General features: G+C 39.5%; 1 protein-coding gene across 4 annotated transcripts in view; it reads right to left on the bottom strand.

Moving 5' to 3' along the window:
* Positions 1 to 19: 19 nt before the first annotated feature.
* SH3KBP1 (SH3 domain containing kinase binding protein 1) overlaps positions 20 to 25,776 on the bottom strand; it is a 244,669-nt gene continuing 218,912 nt past the window's right edge. For all 4 annotated transcript variants that reach the window (XM_050936578.1, XM_050936579.1, XM_050936581.1 and 1 more), the window contains 5 exons: positions 17,897 to 18,006; positions 13,742 to 13,867; positions 11,699 to 11,967; positions 2,783 to 2,846; positions 20 to 1,180 (listed from right to left, as the gene is read on the bottom strand). In XM_050936578.1, coding sequence (XP_050792535.1) covers positions 1,139 to 1,180; positions 2,783 to 2,846; positions 11,699 to 11,967; positions 13,742 to 13,867; positions 17,897 to 18,006 — 611 coding nt within the window. In that variant the 3' untranslated portion in view covers positions 20 to 1,138. The remainder of the gene's footprint in view (positions 1,181 to 2,782; positions 2,847 to 11,698; positions 11,968 to 13,741; positions 13,868 to 17,896; positions 18,007 to 25,776) is intronic.

Here is a 25,776-nt window from a genome sequence, read left to right as displayed (position 1 = left end):
AAGCACAGCTGCTAAAACGTATTATTAAGAGAGCCTTCTATTTCATCTATGTTAGAAAGCTTACAACAGAATGTGGCAAATGACATCACATAAATAGCAAGTTAAACAACATCACACAACAAAGAGAACCTTGTGTATGAAATAATACAACCTTTTAACTGATGATATTTAGTTAATTTTATTTATTTTTGCTTTAGTAATGCATATTCTGTTCACTCAAAGTGTGCAAAAATGGGGACGGAGGCAGGTGTTTAACTTTTCTAATGAAAATCAAGCAGAGATGAATTTTCTAGCTGAATGAGAGTCCTATTAAACAGGAAAGCTAAAAAACCACAGCTGGTAAGACAAAGCTGCTCCCAACCTTATGCTGTTATAGCACACATCTGGCTATGTTGACTGAGCAGCTATACATTGGAAGAGTGACCTCTAGTGGACCTAAGTGACTGGTGTCGTCATGGCAGATACATTATTGAGATCTGGTTTGCAACCAGTTCCAATCAGTGGGTGGCAAAAAGAAGGCACAAATCATTGTAAAGACAAGATTTTTTTTTTTTTTAAAAATATGCCATTCTACACAAATTTATCTCGTGGATTATTTTTGGACATAAAATTGCATATGTAATAGAATTCAAAACATAACACAAAAAGTAGGCTGTTCTACCTGAAGCAAAATAATACCCCCGCCCCCCCAAACATCAACATTCATTCCTGGCTATATGCAGTACAAATATTTTAGGAACCTGTGACAGAAGACAATTTAAAAAAAAAGTCAAAATCATAAAGCTTGTAAACAGATAATCTGAAATACATTTTATTTATGGAAAAATATCATCAAAATAGTACCACTATGGACTAAACTGCCTGAGTTTTTTCATTTCATTTGTGATCTTGAAGTAGAGACTTTAGCACAATAAGATCAATTTCAGTCACAACCAGTGCTATACAGCAACTGCATCCCATAGAATTTTTTCTTCTTCATTGGAATTTGTGTTGTGCTATCAAAAACTCTTGTGCTAATTCTTCAAACAAAGGGATATTGAGGCAATTCTTAGATCATTTGGCACAAAGTTATTTTGGCTGGGGCATAAATTTGAGTCACAGTCATGATGAATAATGTAACATTCCACCTATCAAGTATTCATTTTGATTGAAGAATTTTCTTTATGTCGTTAACTTCCATCTGCAAAGAAAAATCTCATTAGGTGATTTATTGGTGGGTCAAATTCAAGCATGGTGCCAGCAGCAAATTCAGTTGCATCTTATCTCTGTGTGTGGGGGGTTTGAAAGTAGAGGAAACTCTGTTATCCTCTTATTATTCCCAGCAGCAAAAGCCTCATACATCCAGGTGACTCATTCCTGCTAATGAGAATTGGAGATGGCTCCCTTCTTCCAGAGCCAGGCAAAGATAGTCACTGGAACATGTCACAAACTTACTCAGAGTCTTCTCCATTGAGTGGAGACTGAACCTTTGCAGCCCTCCAAGCCTAAAGGCTTCTCTTCACACACAGGTTACGCTGGTTTAGTTAAATCACTGCAACTTGTGTGCGTGTGGATTCTCATAGCTATTTAAAACTGATTATCAGTTTAGCTAGCAAGCTCAACCAATATAAGCTAGGTTAAACTGATATAAGAATGTCCACACACAAAAGTTATAAAATTGTTATAAAAAAATCACACCTTCAGTTAGATCAGAACAGCTCTGTATTTAGACCAGACTTAGCTCTATCCTGAAGAACTGGAATCCAGAACTCTGAATGGTACTGACTGCTAGGCCAATACAAGCATTTCTATCAGAGGTTTATTAACCTTCGCTGAATTGGTTATTTATTAAAAACGATGGCCTCTCACAGATCTGCCTATGCAGAAGAAATATTCAGAAGGCCCCAATTCTGCTATCTTTACTCGTGTTGGACAGTATGTTATTAAGTAAGAGCAGCCCATTGAAATCATGTTTTGATTTTCCATCATGAGTATAAAAAATATACAGTGAACATATGTCACAAAATAAAAATAAAAATATCAAATTAATGTTAAAATCTGGTTAATGATAAGTATGTCAATCCCCAAACCATGAAAAGCAGTTTCAAAGTCACTTTCTATATGAAGCTGTATATTTGATGGTCCAAATAATGGCTCAGTTCTACTACATTTACTCATGTTGCCGGTGTCAAGTACTGGTCAACTGGCTGATTCAATAGGATGACTCCAAGTAAGGTCATATTCAATGTTAAAGAAACAGAACCTGGTCTCTTAATGGAAATAATATATATATTTTTTAAATTATACTTTTTTAGAACTATCAGATTGTGTGAAAGGGAAACAGCAGAATCTTGTTAGCTGAAATTAACTTTTCAGATAAAATAAGACCAATTCGTATTTAAAAAGTCAGTGGCAGACTGTAAATCACATTTTAAAACATAAATTCTCTCATCTACTTTATGAACAAATTAGATTAAAACTAAGAATTTTAAAAACAGATTTCACTTTTCACTAGCTAAACTCTGTTTACTTTTTTGTATTTTCTTCAGCTTAGATAATAAAAAATAGGCTATTCAGATTCCAGATAATTTTCATGCGATAACACAATGCAACAGCATATAGATTGCAAACACTGCAAGGGGAATATATATTTGTTTATATACATACATTCTGTTAATATAAAAAGAAATTCAAATATATTTATCTTAAGTTTTATAAGTGCTTGTTTGCCCTAAGTTTGAGGCTAAATTTGACCTGCCAGTATCCCTGTAAAGTTGCCTTTGACCACATAAGATTCAAGTACCTGTAATCGTAGACGGATCTTTTTTTCTTCATCCAATTCAGACAATAATTGTTTAATCTCTTTTCTATAAAAAAAAGAAGAATGAAAAAATTGCAAAGGTTCATATTATTAAAATAGAGGTAATTATCTCTGAACCATTTCCCCACCAAACCAGTTACTATATTTTCTCAATAATGATTTATCAAAGTATTTATATCCTTAAAACATTTTGCATTAGTTTCATTTAAAACACATAATAGACAGAAGTGACTTCATTTATGCTTTTGGAAAAAAGCTGTGTAGCAGCTGATCATTTTTGTTCAACTTACAAAAATAGGACTGTTTATAGCTAACAAAACAAAAACCCCAAAACCTAGTACTGCTAAGGAATAAGGTTTTCCATTGTAATAAAAGTCCTGTGTTTACAGGTTTAGTACTTTGGCCACCAAAATTTGCTCTGGCCAATAACATCACCACTGACGCAGTCCCCAATGATATTTTTTGTATACGACAATAGGAAATTTGGAGTAGTCCGTTGGTAGGTTATAGAAACTGGTAACATAAGTGATCACACATTTAAACTGTTTAATACAGCACTATTTAAACTGCATCTTAACTTAGAAAGTTAGATAATTCCCAAGCATGGGTCACCAAAAAACGGTCTGTTGTCCAGGGGATATAATGAAGGAAAAATAAATGGTTTCTGACCTCTGAAAGGTAAGACCAGGATGTGATTATTTAGAGGAGGAAGTTTCACTATATCTTTCCCATAGAGAGATCCTCTCCTCTGTCCCAGGCCTGTGCTCTGAACATAATAAATCTTAGAGAGAGAAGGCATGTGAGGTAATATCTTTTATTGAACCAACTTCTGTTGGTGAGAGAGACAAGCTTTCAAGCTTAAACAGAGCTTTTCTTCAAGTCTGGGAAAGGTACTCAGAATGTCACAGCTAAATATAAGGTGGGACCAACATGGCTACAGCAACACTGCATGTAATAAATTTTGTCACACTCCTCTTTACTGCCTTGTCCCCCAAGCCAGAAACCAGTAGTTGGAGGCAGCTCCTGTTGGAATGTCAGGCCAGAGGGCTTGTGGGGCCAGTGGCTATGCAAGGCAGGTTGGGAATAGGTGTCAGTTAGCCGAAATTGGGCCACATTCACCTCGACAACCCCTACTTGACAGCCCTCCCCAGTGTTCTTTTATTCCCCTACAGTGGCCTTCTTTGTTTTGTCACATTCCTCTGCCACTACAGTGTCTTTAATGGTACTCCTACAATCCTCTTCCCCAAACCTCTACATTACTCTATCCCTTTACCATTTTTGGCCTGGCCACACATGGCAGACATCTTTCCTGTGGGTACCCTGGCTTCATTCCCACTGGGAACAATGGAAGATATCAGCGATATTCAGGAAGGGCAAAAATAATGAGGAAATCCCAGCATCTGAGATTTGAGCACTTTAAACTCTCCCAATATCTCCCCCCGCCCCAGAATAAAAATAAATGTAAGACTCAGAATAATAACAGGAGAGTTTTCAACTCATTATTAATCACAATTCAGTTACAGTATTGCCAGACTCATGAGATCAAAACCATGAGCCAGTTCCTAAAAAAGTAATGAAATTTATAAAACATCATCAGACCATGTTTTTTCAGTCTGTCTTTTGACTTTTTACCTCCCTCTACTCTTCTGGTAATGTGTGTATGAAAATTTCAGATTGAAAAGTCAACTTTAATGCATACATGCTTCTCCCTGGCTGCTCAAATGGAGATGCTGGAGGTACACAAATGTAATGAGAATTAGAATGGAGAAGATGCAAAATGGTTAAATATTTGTTTTATTTAGGCTAGTCCTAAGTGGCCTCTGTTAATGGTATCTCTTTATTAGGATGGGTATCCCTTCAAAAACGGAGAGAGGGAAGACTCCCAGGCTGGTGGGAAAGAGGGGGAGTACTTACGTTAATTTATTGTACACAGGTATAATATATGTACTCAGTGGAGAGCACTATAATGTGATAAATATAAAATATGATGAAAAATCTAATTCACACGTATTTCAAAACATACAAGGCCTGTAAAATGGAGGTGGAAAATGAATAATGAACATCCAAGAAAGAGGAGGTTGTGCACTCATCTGTGCACTAACTGATGTTCTTTGAGATGAGTTTCCCTGTGGGTGCTCCACTGTAGGTGTTGGTGCACCCCTGCGCCGTTGTTCAGAGATTTTTATAGCAGTACCCGTATCGGCTGCGCATGCACGGAGCCTTATTCACATACCAGTCTTGTCTTAATAGTGCGCATGCGCGGCCAAACTCCTCAGTTCCTTCTCTACAATGGAGGCCGCTCCAGCTCTGAAGTAGACGGGAGGAGAAGGGGGAGTGCAGCATCCACAGGGACACTCATTTCAAAGAATGTCAGTTACTCCACAGGTAACTTCCTCTTCCTCAAGAGGTGTCCCTGTGGGTGCACCACTGTAGGTGACTGAAAAGCAGTATCTCTCAAGGAGGTAGGGACTTCGGATCTGGAAGGAACACAGTAGATAGAACAGCTTTGCCCACATGTGTATCGGTGATGGGTCCTGTGTAAGAGCATAATATTTTGCAAACGTATTTTCAAAAGCCCAAATGGCAGCTCTGGAAATGTCCTTAAGGGGGACATTATGTAGAAAGGCCACTGAGGCCACCATGGATCTGGTGGAGTGAGTCCTGATAAAAGTAGGAGGAGTCATGTTCTGTAGTTGATAACAGAGACAAATGCAACTTGAGATCCAGTTGGAAAGTCTGTGATTACAGATAAATGAGCCCTTAGAGCGTTCTGCAATGGGGATGAATAGCCTGTTGGAACACCTAAAGGTTTTAGTCCTGTCGAAGTAGAACAACAAAGTTCTGTGCAGTCCAAAGCGTGCATCGTAGATTGAAAGGAATTCGCATGTGGTTTTGGAAAAGGTAGGGAGATATATAAGCTCACTGATGTGGAAAGATGAGGGCACCTTTGGTAGAATTTCAGGGAGTAAGTGTAGGGTGACTTTGTCCTTAAAAAATATGGTGTATGGCGGATCTGCCATGAGTGCTGCAATTTCTCCTGTGTGTCTTGCAGAGGCAATTGCTACCAGAAATGCAGTTTTCACAGAGAGATGTAGGAGGGAACATGTGGCTAATGGTTCAAATGGTTTTTGGGTTAGGCATGTTAAGACAAAGGGAAGGTCCCAAGGTGGATTAGGCAGTTTGATGTCTGGGTATAGGGTATGGGGTCCCTTAAGGAATCGCTTAGTAATGGGGTGAGCAAAGATAGTCCTATCATCGATGGCATCATGGAATATTGTAATTGCGGCCAAGTGGACTTTGATGGGACTCAGGGAGAGTACAGAGAGTTTAATCTCTAACAGATAGTTGAGGATTAGCGGAAGAGGCGCGGAAAAAAAGGAGCATTTTTTGTGACAGCCCAGCAGCGTGTAAATCTTATCCAGTTATGAAGGCAGGTGGTGCACGTAGAATTTGTTGTGCTATGAAGGAGTACATTTCAGACCTGCTCCGAGCAAGTTCGCTTGGCATGAGAGAGCCATGAAGGAGCCAAACCTTGAGGTGTAACATGATTAAATTGGGGTCGAGTAGTAGATCATGTTGCTGGGACAAGAGAGTTGGGCGGAGGGTAGTAGGATGGGTGCGGAAAACAACATCTTGGTAAGGAAAGGCGACCATGCCTGTCTGGGCAATATGAGGCTACCACTATGACCCTGGCTTGGTCTGTTTATATTTTTATCAATAATTTGTGTATGAGTGGTATCGGGGAAATGCATACATTAGGTCAGTGTTCCATGGGAACATGAAAGCATCCCCCGAGGAGCGTTTGCTTAGTCCTGCTCTGGAACAAAGTCTTGGGCATTTCTTGTTTGCTGCAGTTGTGAAAAGGTCTGTAGCTCGGTATCCTCATGTGTGGAAAATGTCTAGTATTATATCCTCATTTACTTCCCATTTGTGGTCTATGAGAAATCTTCTGCTGAAGTCATCGCAGTGGTATTGAGAGAGCCAGGTAAGTATGCAGATGATATTCAGACACTGTGTCTGAGACACCAGTTCCATTGTTTCATTGCTTCTGTGCAAAGGGAGTGGGATCGCCCCTCCCCCTTGCCTGTTTACATAGAATATGAAGGCAATGTATCACTCAGAGTTCTAGATGTTGATGTGAAGGGATGTCTCAGCAGGAGACGAAAGCCCCTTGGCAGTGTATTGGGGCACGTGTACTCCCTATCCTGTAAGGGATGCGCCTGTAGTTATGACAACCGACAGGACTTCCTGTAGAAAGGGGATCCCAGAACAAAGTTTGTGAGGCAATGTCCACCAGTGGAGGCAGTCCTTGATTCTGGGAGGTACATATAAAAGTTTGTTCAGACCATGGACATTTGTCTGTAGACAGTGGAATCCAGCTTTGGAAACACCTCATGAAGAGGTGAGCATTCCTGACTACAAAAGGAAGAGGCTATGTGGCCTCGGAGTTGTAGGGAAGCTCGTGCAGCCGCTTGTGGACTGTTGCACAGCTTGGGAATGAAAAGGTTGATGGTTTTAAAAAGGTGGAGTGGGAGAGATGCTATTCTTCTGCGTGAGTCGAAATGTGCTCCTATGAACTTCAGTTGTTGGGTGGGAGTGAGTGAACATTTTCTTTGTACATTCGCAGGCCAAGAGCATGGAAACATTGGACTGTCCGTTGGGTGGACTGAATGGCTACTTGGAGGGTCCTGGCTTTGAAAAGGCAGTTGTTGCGGTAAGTAAAAATTATGATTCCCTGACTTCTGAGATGAGCTGTTATGACTGCAAGTTTGGAAAAGACATGAGGCACTGTCTAGAGGCCAAAAGGTAGGATCCTGTACTGGTAGTGTTGTGAGCCCAGAACGAAGTGAATAAAACATCTGTGGGCAAGGATGTATGGTCACAGGAACATAAGCATCCTATGGGTCGAGGGCTGAAACCCAATCTCCCTGCTCCAGTGCTGGAATTATGGTTGCAAGAGTCACCATTTAAAAAAAAATGTATTTAACGAATTTATTGAGGCATCTGAGGTCGAGAATGGGTCACCATCCCCCAGTTCTCTTTTGTATTAAAAAGTAATGAGAGTAGAACCCTTTTCCTCTGTGTTGGTCAGGCACTGGTTCTACTGCTCCTAATGAGAGGAGGTGATGCACCTTCTGGTGGAGCAGTTGTTGTGAGAGGGGTCCCTGAAAAGGGACAGGGTATGGGGGGGGAGACAGAAAGGGAGTGAGCACTGAAGTAGGGATGATGTATTCTATACCCTCAATCACACCTTCAAGTTTGCTTATTAGTGGGAGAGGGTTGACATGGAGCCGATGAATTGGTGCTGTGAAGTTGATATCTTGGTCACTGATGTTGTTGTTCATACGATCTATGATTTTGTTTGGTATATATTGGGTAGCATGGTTGTTGATAAGGTTGGTATCTATATTGTCTCCTCCTATTTGCAAGGGTTTGGATACCGAGAGACCGTAATGTTGCTCTCGAGTCCTTCATGGAGTGAAGGACATTGTTGGTGTTACTGGCAAATAGGTTTTCATCATCAAAAGGGAGATTTTCAATGGTATTCTGAACCTTGCGAGGAAAAGAACACAATGAAAACCATGAAGCTCCAACGCATCATGACTGCTGTAGCAGTGGACCTTGCAGCTGTATTAGCAACATCAAGTGCAGCTTGTACTGCGGTACGGGAGACAATTTGTCCCTCAGAGACTATGGCTTTAAACTTATGGGTTTTTGGTCATATTTTGCCAGAACGGCTGCATAATTAGAAATCTGGAATTGTAATGAGGCCAAAGCATACATTTTACAACCAAGCAGGTCCAGCCTTTTTCTGTCCTTATTAGTTGGGGTAGACCAGGGAACTGGTGTTTGTTCTTTTGGTTAGCTGCCTCTACTACCAATGAATTTGGTGCTGGGTAAGTAAAAAGGAACTCAGACTCTTTGGAAGGAATACAATATTTCCCGTCAGCTCGCTTACAGGTAGATGTGCTAGTAGCTGGTGTCTGCCATATGGTTTTGGCAGGATCCATAATGGCTGGATTTATAGGTAAGGCAATCCTGGATGTGGAGGAAGGTTGCAGGATGTCAGTCAACTCATGTTGGTTTTCAGAAACTTCCTCCAGATTAATTCTCAACTCGTTGGCGACTCTTTTGAAGAGGTCTTGAAATTTTAAGAAATCATTCGACAGTGTTGGTGGGGGAGGCAGTATAGCTTCATCCTGTGTTGATACGGGCTCCACAAGGGTTGGGGAAGCATGTGTATCATGTTCATCGAAGTGTGGATTAACAGCTTGTTGTTTTGTCTCATTTGTAATTGTAAGCACTGGTTGTGGAGAAGTGGCATTGTTCCTATTTTTGGCATCTTGGCAATCACAGTGGAATCACTTATATGGTGCCCATGGACCTCAGTATTGCCACTGACCGAGGAAGCTCACGGGTTTGTAAACCGGGGAGATGTACAAAGACCTAGATTTTCTATGATCAGTGGTGATTTGGCTCTGCGACTGGAAGAACTGGTAGGGTGAAAAGTCTCCCTGCACTATGGCTTCCTCATCACTGGAAAAATGAGATGCAGCTAGAGACAGCTGTCTAGATCGCATGCGAATGTCCGGAGAAAAATTGGTGTCAAGTAGTGGTGACTGTAGGTTAGGTGACACCTGTAGGTCCGGTGAATGAATGAACTGCAGTGCTGGAGAGCCTGTGTCAGATAAACCCTCTGTTAGGAGTGCCTGTGGTACTGTAGGGTCATTCGGCACCGATGTTCTCTGCACCATAGTGCTCAATGCATGTGTTGAGTTTGGAGATGCTGTGGACGTAAGCGCAGCCCATGTCTGTTCCGGCAAGGTCATCTGTGCTGGACGGTGCCATGAGAGAGGCAGGCAACTTGAAGCCTGAAGCCTTGGCACTGGGAGCTTGCACTGTTGACGCAGCCAGAGGCAGAATTAGCGCGATGCCAGGGGAACTGGTGCATCAAAGGAAGGTCTGCTCAGCGACATTTTTGCTTCCAATGTTTGCCTTCTGGGTGAGGGAGGCAGGTGTTTTCTTTTTTTGTCCTTTTTGGAGGTGGGAGGGCTGCGGTTCACTGAGGAGCCCGTACCTGGGTCAGAAGCAGGTACGAGTGACTTCTGCATAAGAATCATTTTCATTCGGAATTCTCTGTCTTTACGTGCCCTGGATATTAATTTGGAACAATGGACACATTTTTGAGGAATGTGGGACTCCCCCAGGCATTTTATACACTGGGAGTCACCATCCGAGATAGGGATGGTGTCCCTGCATGTAGTGCACCGCTTAAATCCTGGAGAGCCCACGCATATTAGCGTCTGCTGGAGGCTGAGAGAAACAAACTGGAACAAATTGTTTTTTGTTTTAAAGGGATGAAGTTATCTAGTAACTAGAGTGCTAAACTAAGGGGGAAAAGGATGTAGAATGGGTAAGAGAAAGTTTTAACAAGTCTGCTGTAGGTCCAACTCCGTCCAGGGACAGTAAAGTTCGGCCACGCATGCACACTATTAAGACAAGACTGGTATGTGAGGCAGGCTCTGCTCATGTGTGGCCGATATGGGTACTGCTGTAAAAATCTCCGAACAAAGGCACTGGGCGCACTGACACCTATGGTGGAGCATCCATAGGGACACCTCTCGAAGAAGAACACAAAGCATTCTCACTATGGATCAAGTTTTCCAATTATTTTTCAATAAAGATTTATGTGAGCTGCAAAGATCTCTAGCTACATGAATATGTTTACAACATCAACCATCTTTCAGAGCTTTCTGTGTTTCAGTGCAATAATGATACTTATAATCCCTAAATATTATTTTTTAAATAATTCAGTCATATTCAAAGTATTTAACAAATAATTTTAGACCATTCATCCTTTGTGTAATTTGGCTAACTGTGTAACTATATACATTATCCAGTAGTTATAATAAATTATTTTTAAAAATCTCATAATTGTCCAAATAGCTAAAAAATTCATTTTTATTTTAATTGTTCTTCCTTCCCAGGACTTCTCCACCTCCTTAAACCCAGAGCACACCCTAGCCCCCACCATCAGTTCAGTGCCCCCACTCCCATCACTCCCCATTCCCACATTTCAGCCTCCCCCCCAGCCACTCCACTGCTCCTCCTGGGATCTTCACTCCCCTTTCCCAGGCCTGGGGGTATACAGCAGCAACCCTTCTCATCTCCCCTTTCCCACAGACTCTTCACCTCTCTCTGCCCCTTCCCTACCCAGGTGCTGCAGGGGGATGCAATGCGGAGCAGAGGCACCATGCTGGCAAGTGGGGCAGAAGGAATGGAGCCATGCTGGGCTGTTGTGCTCTTTGCTCCCTCCCCTCCCGTGAGAACACTGCAAGCAGGATGGAGAGGCTCTGCTGGCTTATGGCAGGGCTGAACTTCATGAGGGAGCTGGAGTGTCTCACATCATGGTTAGATGGGCTCCAGACCTCTCAAATCCCGTCACTTGTGACACAATCATTTGGAGGAGCAGCTTTCTGGGCAACTGTATTAACAATTTAACAACTACTGAAGAATTTTTGTATAAAAGCCCACTAGAAATGCTTCTCAGCTTTCAGATCAACATATTTGAGTCCCTAAATGGCCACTGATGTATTAGACAGTATAACCTCTATCTTTAACCTCTATTAGTCTACAGTTCAGCTTTTTAAAAAGTCCAGGTAAACATATACTTATATGATAAAACAACATAGCTCCAGAGAAGCTATTACAAACTATCAGATTGACTGTATCAGTGTTTTAATTTTTTTCTCAACATCTATTTGTCTTCATGAAATCTTTTTGTCTGACAAAAAGATCAAAGGAATTTCACACACAAACACACATATTATATGGAAAAGATTGATACAAAGCACAGTAAAGATGCTTCAAATGGATGGTGTGGTTTCTAATGCTTACTTTTGCTGGTCTTTCATTGTCTCAATGATAGTTCTTAGCTCCTTAACTTGTATCCTCAACTCCTCCAAGGCTGCTGGACCCTGGCTTGAGAGCTCAGTCTTTGGCTTTCCTTCAGTACTGAACAAAGATGGGGAATTTGACCTATGGCCTGTTGTTCCCACAGTAACTGAATGAAGTGCAGGTGAGGATGAGGATAATGATGCTTGTATATTACTCCCACTAGTCAAACCCCCTGGTTTTGGAGGCAATGCAGTTTTATTATCAGACACCTGTCAACAAAAAACAATGAATATTAAGTTGCCTGAATTGGAAGCACATCTCAGTATTAGGTATATTTTACTCCCCTGTCGTCATGCTGATGGGTTTGGTTTGAACCTTTACATGCTTGAATATGGCACAATGGATATGATACTCCACTGTTACTCAAATCTGTCTTTCTGAACACTCACAATATTAAGCTTGAGCCTGGCAGGGACCCTCAGCCCAGCCCATCACTGACTGAGGGCTGGCCTACACAAAAATTTTATACCAATTTATTTCAGATAGGGGTGTGATTTTATATTGATATATTTAGAGTGGTACAATCCCTGTTGTGGGCAGGTTTCAACAGTTTAAAAGTGCTTCTACATAAATATAAATTTACAAAAATCAACTATATATATCTGTTTCTAAACCAATTTAGTGAAAGTGGTACAAAAACTATATGTGGACAAGCCTTTGGCAGATAAGACATAGAGTGGAAGAGGAAACAGAAGTACAGGCACAACGTGTCTCAAAAGGTAGTAGAGGTAATAGAACTCATGTCTCCTGACTCCCAATTTGATATCCACTAGACCATGCTAGAGTTTTTGTTTTTTCCTCTAGAAGTGTGCTTCATACATTTAGGATCCAGAGAACTAGAATCAGAACAAAACAAACGTTTAAGTTAAATGAAATTTGGTGCCTAAAACCTTGACAATAGTTTTCCACAGCTCCCTTGTGAAGTTTAGCTAGAACAGTAAGATAGTTTAGAGCAGTAAATACAGATGTCTGTATTCGTTATTAACATGGTTCCATTTTCTCTAGATTACTGTGACAATATATTATCAATATGACATGTTCTACACGAATGACTTTTCACCCACCCAGTACCATTTAAAGTTTTGGTACCAATATTTAAAATCATAAATGGTTTGGAACTCAATTATCTCATCCTCCTCTCCCTTTCAGATTCAATTCTAGTGGTTTGATGGCTTTTGCTCTTGAGTTCTAGATATCCATAAGCTATTCCCAATAGGGATTCATAACCTCTGGAACTGGTTTCCAATGAGTCAGCAATTGCCAGAGATTGACAGTCTAAAGGACATGGTGCCAGATTTACCTCTTTGGTTGGGTTTTTGACTGACTGGGGTACCATAGCTGAGGCAGATAAGGTCATTTGCACTGATGAAAATATTTAATAATCATAAATAATACATTATATTTCTATAAGATTTTTCCTCTGAGGATCTCAAAGCAAAGATAAAATGTTACACATATAGACAACACGTCTAATAAGTAAGCAGAAAGGAAAATAAAGTGGAGAGAGATTTAGTAACTTTTCTAACTTCAAACAGAACTCAGATCTTTAATTACTAAGGCCAGGTCGACACTAGAAACTTTTGTGGTATAGTAATGTTGCTTAGGGATATGATTTTAGCAACCTTTTTTTTTTTTTTTTTTTTTTTTTTTTTTTTTTTACCAGCAAAAGCCCTAGAATAGATGCAGTAATACCTACAAAAGTGTTGCTAGTACAGCTTATTTTGCTCAGGGAGTTGGTATATAAAAGGTGTCTACAGTGGGAGGATTTGTCCATCTAGCTATACTTAGCTGTAAGGGCAAACCTTTTCTAGTGTAGACTAGGCCTACATCTTGTGTTTCACTGTAGGACAATCCTTAAGTATTACAGTATATGTATTTTTTAAGACTAACTACCCTGAGGTGCTCAGTTACTGAGATGACAATGCATGTACATGAGGATAAGTTAGCAGATGCAGAGTCATCAAAACAGGCTGATTAACTTACTTGTGATATTGTAACAGTCTTTGTTTTCTTTGACACTTCAGTTGCTTTATGTATAATGGACACATGTTCTTCCTTTTCCTCTTCAGGGCTTGGTGAGTCAAAGAAATCAGGACTTGAAAGGGAGGACTAGATAGGCAAAACAGTAAAACCAGATATTTTCATTCCAGACTACTTTTAAAAGAAGAAAATTACACAGCTAATAATATCAAAAGTTATACAAGACAACTTATAATTCAAAAGGAAGGTTCTGTTTTAATTAATACCTTGTTTTAAAGGGTGGCAAATGAAAAAATCAGTATTGAAATGAAAAATGCATAATGGCTATATTGCAATTTAGGGGCACTCTTTGTTCAGAAGAGGGTGCACAGTGCCTTCCTGCCCCCCAGAAGAATTTTTGTTTAATGAGGCAGAATTTCCCTGAGACTAATAAGATGTGTATGCTACTGTTCCACCACACTGGGAGAGGGTGCATTTGGCTTGGTCAGGTGCAGGCCTCACTCTACTACTTTTGGAGAGGTTAGTGCTGCTATCTGTACACACCACCTGCATTCCAAAGCCATGTTGTGTCTCGCTTCTGTGTAGGAGCACGAAGAGGGGAAAACCCATCGCATCCTTTGCCCCCTGACCTTGCACACTTTGCGTCTTGCACAGAGTCAACCATAAACTGGCTCTTAGATTTATTTTAAGTAATGTAACCTTCCGTTTTTGTTCTTTTATTTCCACGATGAGCCATTCACCTTCCCTTCACTTTATTTTTCCAGCATGTGAACGTGAGACATTAGTGTTATCCATAGCACACTCTCATTTAGACATCCCGACATGCAAAAACAAAAAATGAAAATTATACACAAAAGATTGAGCATTTGTGCATTATCAAATCTTTGTTTTTTTAAAATAGCAAAATGATATTGGTCACACACCAGGAAGCTGGGCACAATTTGAGCTATGTAACAGATTCAGAGAAGTTTGAAAAAGATAGCTTTACTCCCTCTCAATGGTATTTTAACAGATAAAAGGGAGGTCTATTATGTGGAACTTGTAGTCTGGACTATGTTTTCATACATTAAGGGCTGGATAAATGCAGGGCCTATAGAGGCAGCAAAATTATAGAGCTAGATATTGATATATCATTTATAACATCTTCAACTGGCAGTCATGTTCCTTCACACTTCCTGGAAAGCAGCAGCCAATCAGAGCAGCTTAGCAGACCCCCCTCACCCTCTCCTCTCAGGAACCTGGCCTATTCTCACAGGAAGAGAGGGATGCCCTTGCTCACAGGAGGAGAGGAAGAAACATAAAGAGCTCTGCAGCATTGGGCAGCTCCACTCGCTCTTCCCCTGCACCTCCAGCCCCCACTCTCAAGCAGGGATGGCTTTTCTGTTCCTCCCTCTCCCACCCTGTAACTCCTGACCAGGGAAGAGGGAGGGAGGGAGGTGAAGAACCCTGCTGGGAAGGGGGAGAAGGGACTCTGCTGCAGCCCTCTCTGGCCTGGAAAAGGGGGATGAAGAACCCCAGTAGGAGCAGAGGTGAGGCTGGGGAGGAGGCACAGCTGACGGGGGGCGCTAGAGGGCAGTATTGTTGGGGGCACTTGATGTATGTTGTAGCTGTGTTAGTCCCAGGATATTAGAGAGAGACTGTGAGTAAGACAAATCTTTTAATGGACCAACTTCTATGGGTGAGAGACACAAGGTTTGGAGCTGACACAGAACTCTTCTTCAGGTCACTAGGTGGCAGAACTGATGGGTTCTGTGCAGATGCACTTCAGTTTATTTTCCCTCTATTGACGGTCACGGCATGTATTTAATGTAGAAACTTTTCATTTACATTTAAACACATTAGAGCTACAATCTGTTGATACATTTCTACTTACAGTGGTACACTTTTAATCAGGAGCTTACTCAGATAGTTAGTTATACAACATCTGAGTAAGTAATTGACATACTTTCATGTGATTACATGCTGCACAGAAATTTAAAAAAAGATAGTGCAAGTGTCAAAATTCAGACAATAAGGAAAAGAAAGTTAGATGTCCCTTCATTCCTAATGAGTTTAATTTATAATTTCAATTTCACAGTTTCAGTAGAATGAATATAAATAGCATGCTGTGTTAACAGCATTACAGTGAATCTAAATAATTATTTGCTTGAAAGATTTTGTTGCACTGTTGCCTACTGGCTCACTCAACCTTTTATTTTGAGATTAGTAAATACAATTGGGCACACCACTCTTGAAAGGTTGTGAGCCCTGGCCAGTGGCAGTTTCACTAGATAGCAAACACCTGAAGAGCCCTTTGGCCCACCAAAATTTGGACTTTGCCTTATCTGGCTCATCAGACAATGTAACTGAATATCATTGCTATAGGTAATTAGGTAATTAAAGCCTTACTACTAGTTATGGCCCCAAATTAAAATGGTTTTGTTCATTTTAACTTTAATTCAACTTTACCATATCACATACAGTAAAAAAGAAAACTGAAATAACCAAGGTAATTTAACAACTGATTCTTTGGCATTGGACAGAGGTGGTGGTAAAACAATGACGGAAAGAAACTGAATATGCAAAGAGGGACTATCAAAACTATAACAGACCTGGACCCCTATCAAAATTAATCTGGCCCTGATACACATCTGGGTCCTTTGGGTCATTGGTTGTTGGATGAAAGTAAAAACAAATACATTATTTAGAGCTAACAGCAGCTAGTGGGTTGCTTGGTAACAGAATTGAACAGGATGTGTGAATAGTGGATAGGTTGTCTTTTTATCATTTTGAGTACTTGCATGGGTACATGATAAGTGAGAGAAGGCCTGTTATTAGGAAATCACAATATTATATTACATTATTATATTATAACAGGAAACAATTAATGTGTAGCTACTGAAATTCTTCCTTTCCCCTTCTTCAATCCCTTCAATTCCATCTTTTCCTGTCTTTAATTTTCATTTCTTCATTTTCTTTAATTGTTGTTGCTACTGAACTTATCTGGTTGTGACCTATACTACTCACATGTTTAGTATCTGGAGATGTCAGGAAGTGTCTTTTGGGTTTTCAGATCTATTAAATAGTGACCCTGGGCACAACCAACAGGTCATTTAGATTCCTTCATCTGAGACAAACTGTTTATTGGGTGTAACTTGTTGAACAAGAGTTTCCTAAAAGTCATAGTTGATATGCAAGTGATGTATAAGACATGAAGTCTTCTGTCAATTGCCCCTTTCTATTTCTTTCTTGTGGAAAAAAAAAAAAAAGAGATGAAATTTGAGTTTCTCACAGTAACTATGAGTCAAGAATAACAGCTCTTATAGAAGAGGCAGTAAAGTATGAGAGAAAACACATGCAAACATCTTACAGGTGCCTGGATAATGAAATTGAAAAGTATGACTTAATATGCAGAAAAACTGCAACTGGCATGTTATTACAGCAACATATATAGAGTGTGTTTGTTAGTTATGAGTAGCCCATACCTTAACAAGAGGCTTATACAAAGACATTCCCCTTAGTCTGTGAAAAATCTCCATTTTCCAGGGATGCATATGTTTGCAAAGAGGAATGGTGAGGGACTTCAGTATATTTATTTGATTTACCATTTAAATAAAAATGCTTTTTGTAATCATAACAGTCAAGAAAGAAGGCAACACCATTTGGCAAAGAAACAGCACATTAAGTTCACTTTGCTAGAAATGCTGATACTTTGTTCCTGTAAAAACAATGTGTTTATTGCCAATATAGCACAGAATTCAACTTGTATAATTTGACAGAGGGGGCAGTTTTGAAAACCCCCTAAAAAGACCGAGGAATATTCTCATTGGGGAAACTTTTAAAAAGTATTTGACACCTCAAGTGGAATCTGGTCTATTCTAGAAACTTTTATGAAGTATTTTTATGAGCTCCACTCATGCTTGGTGGGGATGATCTAGTAGTATCCAGAGAGTGGGTGAAACTCTTTCTTAGACAGGGAATGTTCTTAAACATATATTCAAAATTATGGCATACTTTTAAAAAGGGGCTCTTTGAGAAGCACCTCCAGCACCTCATTAGTATGTGTGATGCAGCTGCCCAAGCATAAATGAAAGGATTGAATAACACAGATACTTACCAAGAAAAAAAAATTCAGAAAGTAATTTGAAAAAAAAAAAAAGGAAGAAAAAATGAACATACAGATGTGAGTGACTGGGATGGAGGTCGTCTGCCAGTAGCTTTTGGTCTGGTTGTAGTTGGATGACTGAGCTTCTCAGCAACTGGTACTACAGAGTCAAAACCTTCCAGATCTTAAAAACAAAGATTACATCGAGTCAATTCTGAGAATCATTCTCTGAGAGAAACAATACAAACTTATATTAAAGGCAAAACAAAATTCCTGCCTTTGGTAAATCTCAAAGAAATTAAGTCCCCATTACATCATGTTACTTCTTTTATTTTTTTAGAATTTAGCTGCCCCTGTGTAACTAAAAAAAATCTAAGGCAGCTGAAATCTAGGTACTTTTAACTTCTGTCATTCATGCTTGTTCTTTTGGCTCAGTTATAATCAGGCATGGAAAGAGTATAGGAGCCTTTTTTGCCTCGCAGTGCAATTAAAGCTGAAGGACAAAACTCTGGCTCACTCATGTGAAACAGAAAATGCAGCGGCAAAATTACCTTGTTGCTGCTAGAGCGGCTAATAATTTTTCTATGAATAATTTGAGGCAGAAAATAGTATGCACATTCTTCCAATGTTTGTATCACCAATTATAGATTTGCACTACAGCATTTGATAATGAAATATCCTTTCATAACAATGAAAAGAAAACACCTCAGTAGACTCCTAAAACTCTACAGGGCCCAGGGTAAGTAGATTCAAAGAATAGGAACCTGGCGTGGCTTTATGTGACATGAAACATATTGATGGAGTGTTTACTGAATCCAGCCACAAGCCAATACTGAAGGGATATGACATCTGAAGGAATATTACTGCTGTTGAACACATTTGAATCAGATGATTTAATATCATTCATCTGTTTTGTTTCATAAACAAATATTGTTTCAGCCACTTCAACTTAAGATATTCTACTGCATTTGTGTATGAGACAGATATATCACCCCTCCAGTCCCCGTTTTATCAAATTACTAGAATATGTGATTCAAGAATAAGCTCGATTAAAAAAATGCATTGGCTGTGAACCAAAAGCTACGACTCCTTCATAAAATATATATACCAAAGAGTTAAATGGTACTTTATTCAGACCTGGTAAAAGAAGCAATTGATCTTCTGCAGATCAAGCTATGTTGATCTAATACACAGGGGTAATCTCCTTAAAGTGACAGGTAATAGAAAATAAAGACCCATTATATGGATAAACTGTTTCACATTAAGTAGGAGAGCCAAACTGATTTCAGGTACTTAGAGGATTTGGTGGCTGGGAGTTAAATGGGATCTAGATTTTAAACTATGTATCTCTGAGGCACTAATATCCTGCAGAATCCCTAAGGAAGGTATGTACACTACTTTCAATAACCTTCTTATGGTCTAAAGGTTATTCACCTCCTGAATTTTACAACATTTTAGGAATAACTCTTTCTACACACAACAAATAACTGCCCGTCCTCTAATGAATATGCCTTTAGTGCATCTTTTGATGGCTCTTCTAACCTACATCTTAGCCTTGCCACTGTGGCATGTTACACATTCTGCCACTCAGGATCGGACAGTCTAAAGTTACAAGTTCATCTTTGCAAAGGTCAGGTGATGCAATGGGCCACTGTGGAAGAGCATGGATTAAACTTTAAAAGTCCAGCCAGCCAACATATATCTGAAACCTATCCTTTGCCTGCTAGTGCTGCTTTTTGTTTGGGTGTAATTTATTTTCTCTGGAAATCTTAGTTCAAATGTGCCATCTGATTTTCAGAAATCCCCCACTTCTATCCAGTTTTCCAGCTGAAGTGAATAAGGATGATGAGGTTAAATAACTTGCCTAAGATCACACAGTTAATGAGTTGCCCAACTTGAATTAAAACCCATGACATTTGTTTTAACCACTATTTACAACACTGCCCTAAGTTTTAAAGATGGAGAATAAAGGTAAATTCTGACCCTCTTGACTCCCATTTCTTCCACCACTGAACCAAGAAAACACACTGACAGCTTCACTGTTCTCTGTCTTGTGACTTTTGTCCAAAACGCCACTGTTCTCTCCTTTTTTCTTATAGAAGATAATTTCATACTACAGGTAATTGGACTAGGATGGAAAGCAACCAATGAAAAAGGAGGACGTTATTAATTCAAAGTGCTGGTTAGTATATAAAAGAATTACATTTGATGAAGTCAGCTCTCTCCATTTTTTAAGTGTAGTATTGCTGATCCTACTCATGAATTATTATCAGATGTATGTTTCTAGATTTGATCAGAGTAATCAAACATTCATATTTTGTTCATTTTAATGTAAAAACATATGGGTCAAATTCAGCAACTAATGCATGTGTCACTGAAGTCAGTAAGAGCTGTGAGCATCTGAATGAGAAAGACTATTAAGAAAATTGGATGGGCCTTATAATAGTTTTGTCCATAATAATATAATAGTTTTGTTCTGTGAAAAGGTTCTATTAACAAGAAATAGATGGAAGGGTTTTAGCAATAGCCCAGATTTTCAAGTTTCTGAATCTACAGCTGGTCTCTAGAAAAATAGTTCAGAACAACCTATATGAGAAATACAGACTATAACAGAGAAATACAGAAGAGAGCACAGGGTGGAAAGATTTAACTTCTCTTATATGTTGCCAAACTAGTGAGATTGCAAAAACCCAACTGACACTATAAATAAAATCTTATTAAAGTGTAAGTCCGAGCCCAAAGAGAAGGACCCTTACTTGTACAAGTCTAAATAGCAAACTCATTTATAGAACTCCCTTGCCCTTTTTTTGATCATCTTATTTAGACTTTTTGTATCTCTTTTAAATCCTTCCCTTTCCAAGGTGATCAGCACTTCAGAGTCAGATCCAAAAGTACTATTCACACACAGAGAGAACAAATTATATTAATAATTGATTAAATTGGTACAAGAAAAACAAAGACTTCAGTTGCTCAAACTAAAGCCAGGTCTCAGTGGTAACATAGTTGATGTATGAATGCACAGTGTAGAATGCTGTACAGTTAAGGTCAATTTCTTATTTACACGTCTTATTTTTCTGATTATTCTTGCCAATGAAATATAATGCTACAGTGTTTTTTCCCCAATGTTCTTAGCTAGGTTTCCTCTTTACAAGATATATATTGTACACACATTATATAGGGGTGTGCAGAAATGACAGCATTAAATGCTAATGGAGGCATGTGATCATAAAACAGAATTTACAGATAGCTAAGGAAGATTATATTTGGGGGTTTTACATCTGAGTACAGTACACCTCCCTTGTTCTGGGAAACGTGGGATGCCATAACAGAAAAAGGAAGCAGTGACTGTATCCAAAGTCTTGCTAATTGTGCTGCAGGCCATTCAGCAGCCCGGGGAAGCAAACGATCAAATTCTTCTCACAAGAAGCCCTTCCTTTCTCTAGTCTGACACCAACCAAGATCAGGGCAGTAGGCTTCACTTAAGACTCAAATGTAATCTTCAAATTCCTTAACTGAAAACTAGCTAATAACTATTATAAAGATAAATAACTGCACCAACATTAACGTTCCACTACTGAGGATAGTAATGCATTAGACTCAGTGAGACATAGGAAGAAAGACCAGAAGAGAATAGTCCCTTGGTGTATGTGATAAGGCAGGCCCGCCTGGAGTGCCCTCCTGTAGCAGGCTGTGGCATGACACATGCACCTGCCTCAGTTTCCCTCCCTCAGATTCCTCAGAAATGGTCTAAATAGTCTTTTTGAGTTGGCCCTTATGGGGTTAACTGATGATAAAAGAATGCCCCGAGGAACATAAACCATAACAAAATAAGTCAAAACACCCAGTCCTACATCCACAGTCCAGACACAATATTAAGTAGAGCCCTGGTGTCCCACCCCAGCTCTCTAGTGTGGTTCTGGTGTCCCTCACCATGGGTCACTCACAACCTTCAACCCTCCATTGCCCTCCACCTGCAGCTTTCTGGCTCAGAGAGCCAACAGGCTTCACACAGCCGTCTTCTGCTCTCAGCCTTCAGGTCTTTCCCACCTTCTCTCTGGCCATGGCTTTCTGCCTCATGAAGGTGAGCAAGCTAGCACCTCCACTGCCTCCCTAGCCCTTTCAGTGTCCTGGCTCAGGCTCTGGCAGAGTGACCAACTAGCCACCGCACTGACTCCTGACTTCAGCCCTTTTCAGCCAGCTGGCACTAGCTATTGAAGCAGGCCAGCCCCACCACTGGCTTTCTGATAATCCTTCCCTCTCACCTCTACAGCTTTCCCAACACAATGCCTCCAGTCTCCTAACTTCCAGGTCTCTCTCAAACTGGGTCTCAACTCCCGCTCCCCCACATTCTCCCTGACCCTTTATAGCCCCACGTGCTTCCCCGCTCTCTTAATTGGCCAAACTGGGAGCACCTGCTCTGACACCAGGCCTGTTTCATTTACAGGGCCAGCCACCCTGTGGCAGTGTACTAATGCAGCACAATCTTCTTTAAAGTGTTCTGCTTCCTGTCCTAGCATAGTTGGTTAGAATGAAAAAAACTCAGCTGTGCAAGAAAAATTCTCAGGTAAATTGGCATGGAAATCAATAGTAGTTTTCCCATTACAATATTTTCTAAGGAGTGTGTGCATGTAAAAATGTTATTGTTTTCAAAACAGATCCAGATGAAAAAACTTATATCTTAAGTTTTTAGCCTGCAAGGGATTTTTCTCCTCAAAAAGAAAAAAAAATTAAATCATTAAGCAATTTTACAATTACTGAGTTGACAAGAAATAAGTGAGGGTTTTAAGCTTGTTTCATAAGTTTTTGTTTGTTTGTTTTTCTTCTTCTTTTGGATTCAGCTCTTTGGTGCTCTGGAAGAAACAGCCAAAGTGATTTCACCTTGAAAATTAATAATGACAAGTGATCAACAGTAGAATCCATATTTTTTATAGTATCATGAATACTGAAATCTTGAAAGAAAATAAACATGAAAAGTCCATATATGATGAATGAGATAGAGATTAATGAAATCTGTTGTATGTTAGTTAATGCAAATACAGTAAATACAGTTTAATTTTAAAAAATAAAGAACCTACGTATTGTTGAGGACTCTGAGAAAACTAAGATTATTGTCTATGTATTTCTATACAACAGGCCAGATTATCCCACCCTTTACCCATCCTGAGTAGTACTTGCTTTGGGAAGGAGTCCCGCATTGGTTTCTTAGCATGTGTCAGAGTAGCAGATACCGATCCATATTGAAAAAATGCAAACATTTGAACTCCAGTTAAGATCTGATTCATTCAATTTTATCAGGAAGGATTTCTGTTTCTAAATCTATTGCGTTTAGAATAACATGGATTATATGTGAGACTTCTGCTAGCTCAGTCTCTTGCTTTTGGTACAAAGGATTTGGATACCAAAGGCTCCGTTAGACAGTAATTAGATTACTTTATCTTCTAAAGTAAATAGTTCTTTTCAGATTTTATCTTGAATCCTGGATAATTGAAAACTGAATGCTGAAAGTTGCCGTATTGTACCACGCAAAGCTCTGGGACACTGCTTTCATCAAGTTTTTACTTTTAAAGATGCAGAAGATGCTGAGCAAGTATTCAGAGGTCAAGAAAACTGAGCTAACCTAGAAGAAATGGGTATGCTGCTTTTACACAACTGGACACACATGGAGAGTGGTTTACATTTCCGTTTTTTACCACATTTTCCTTGCTCTGTAGGACTAGGAAGTTAATTAATTATTTCATGGACTTATCTCCCTGCTTCCAATATTTACAATTCAAAGCTATGGTTATGGGTAATCTTCAGTTAGCTAACATAAGTATTACAGCTTAATGCACCACTGCAATTCTATTAATTCTGGCTGCTTGTATAACTTTGTTAGAATGAATATGTATAGCATTGTCTTGGGAGATGCCAACTGAAGGCGGATTTCTCTCTTCACTATAACTCTCATTTTGACCTCAGCATCTGGTATTCAGTGAAGTACTTTTTCCAAGTTTTACAGATGAGATTGCCAAGGAACAAAGGGGTTTAGTTATTTGCCTGAATTCACAAAATGAGCTAATGGCTTACCTGGGATTTAAACACAGGACTACCTGTTTCATAACTCTTTCTTCAAGGGTTCTCTAACTTTTTACATAGTGTGGACCATATCTTATGAGGGAAATCATTTCACTGCCACTTCCCCTCCCTTCCACAATCACACTGACCATCTCCCCTTCCCATTTATGAATGTGTATCAGCACTCTGGCAACTAGCTATTCATTATGAGGAAAACAGCTTATAAGTGTATTTTTAACTGTCTTAATGCAATTTAGCATGTTGAAAAAAAGAAGAGCTGGCAGCATGTGCCAGTCAGCTCTCCATCACTCGCTAGCAGGTGTTCCTCAGACCATAATTTGAGAACTACTGATTTACTATATTTCAAGATCATATCTCCCCATAGCTCTGAAAAAAGAATTTTCTTCTGTGACCTTATAGAATATCTCTTAATAAATCTCATGCCAGTGCTACATTTTTCAACAGCAATCAATGAGTCCTTAGGTGTCTTTTGTTAGTAATATTAGAGATAGCGAATATCCTACAGAGCAAAGGGTATAAAAAGACAGGATAAACATTGAAACAGATTGTGTTCTCTTAGATGCATGCATGAACTGTGCACAGTGTTGCCAACTCTCATGATTTTGTCAGGAGTCTCATAATAATGATGGTTTTCCTTAAAGCCCCAGCTCCTGGAGTCAAGTGGATTTGTGATTATTTTAGCCTTCTTTCTTAAAGTAAAAGTAAGTTTCTAGCCCTTGTTGCTGTGGAGAAAGCTTCAAAATGTGACTCCCAGTGAAGGCTCAAAAAGCAGAAGGCATATTAAAAAAAAAACAACCAAATGTATCATTTGTAAATAATCTCATGGATTTTAAAGCCAATCTCATGATTTTTGGCGAGCGTGACTCATGATTTTTGAACATTTGGGGTTGGCAATACTGTTTACGTGCAGTCCATTATTGCTGGGAGGTACAGAGACTACAATTTTGTGTGGATTATTGTGTGATTCTGCTTTATATATTTTAACAGTATTTACTGGCAGATTACAGTTTAAATTACATAGTTCAAATCCATAAGACTTTCAGAATTAGAGCTTTATCCTTTAAATTACCAAATTTGCTAACAGTTTTATTTTGTCAATGTATTAGCCCTCAAAAATTATCATGATTATAAAATAGATCATATTTTTGAGGGCTAGTAGACTGATGTTTATTGGTCCAGGATCTAGGAACGATGGGTGGAATTTTTAAGAAAGAAATGCCTTACTTTATACTGGTCCTTTGCCATATATACAAGGTGTGAATTTAAACCACTATAGTTATACCAGTATAACTTCCCCTGATGACACTCTTATTCCAGTTCTGGTGGTTTGGGAGACCTGTCTATGTACACTGTGTGAATTCTGTTTGATGCTATGGCCCCTCTGTATGTTTATGCCCATATGGCTGACTTTGCTGTATTCTTGCATCATATTTCTTGTGGTCAGGAGAGGGGGACTGGTGCCAGGGTGTCTGCTTCTGAATGGGACAATCATTGAGGACCATCAACAACTGAATAAGTCTACCCTAACAGAACAATGGGGTTGTTCCAACCTAGGTGAAAAACTAGTTCTTTCCACCTTGTGTGCAGAATGGAAGGAAAATAAGAGCAAAGAACCAAGATATTAGCACTGGCTTTTAAAACCACAGAGAGTGGTAGGGTGAGAAATGCAAAGGGAGCTTGGGCAGGAGTGGAAGGAATCTCTGATTTCAGAAGAGAAGCTTGAGCAGAATGAGTGAGGTCCAGGAGAGGGGACGTGAAACTCTGAAAAAACACTGACCAAATCTCTAAGAATGCTCAAGAGTACCGAGGAAATTGAGGCACAGAATTGCCCACAGGGTATCTTAGTTTGCATTGACCTGTATATATCTCTTGTGCTGTG

Source organism: Gopherus flavomarginatus, chromosome 1 (assembly GCF_025201925.1).
Source record: "Gopherus flavomarginatus isolate rGopFla2 chromosome 1, rGopFla2.mat.asm, whole genome shotgun sequence".
Classification (NCBI taxonomy): Eukaryota; Metazoa; Chordata; order Testudines; family Testudinidae; genus Gopherus; species Gopherus flavomarginatus.
The sequence above is the reverse complement of the archived record's forward strand: the minus strand, read 5'-3'. Positions and strand labels throughout refer to the sequence as shown.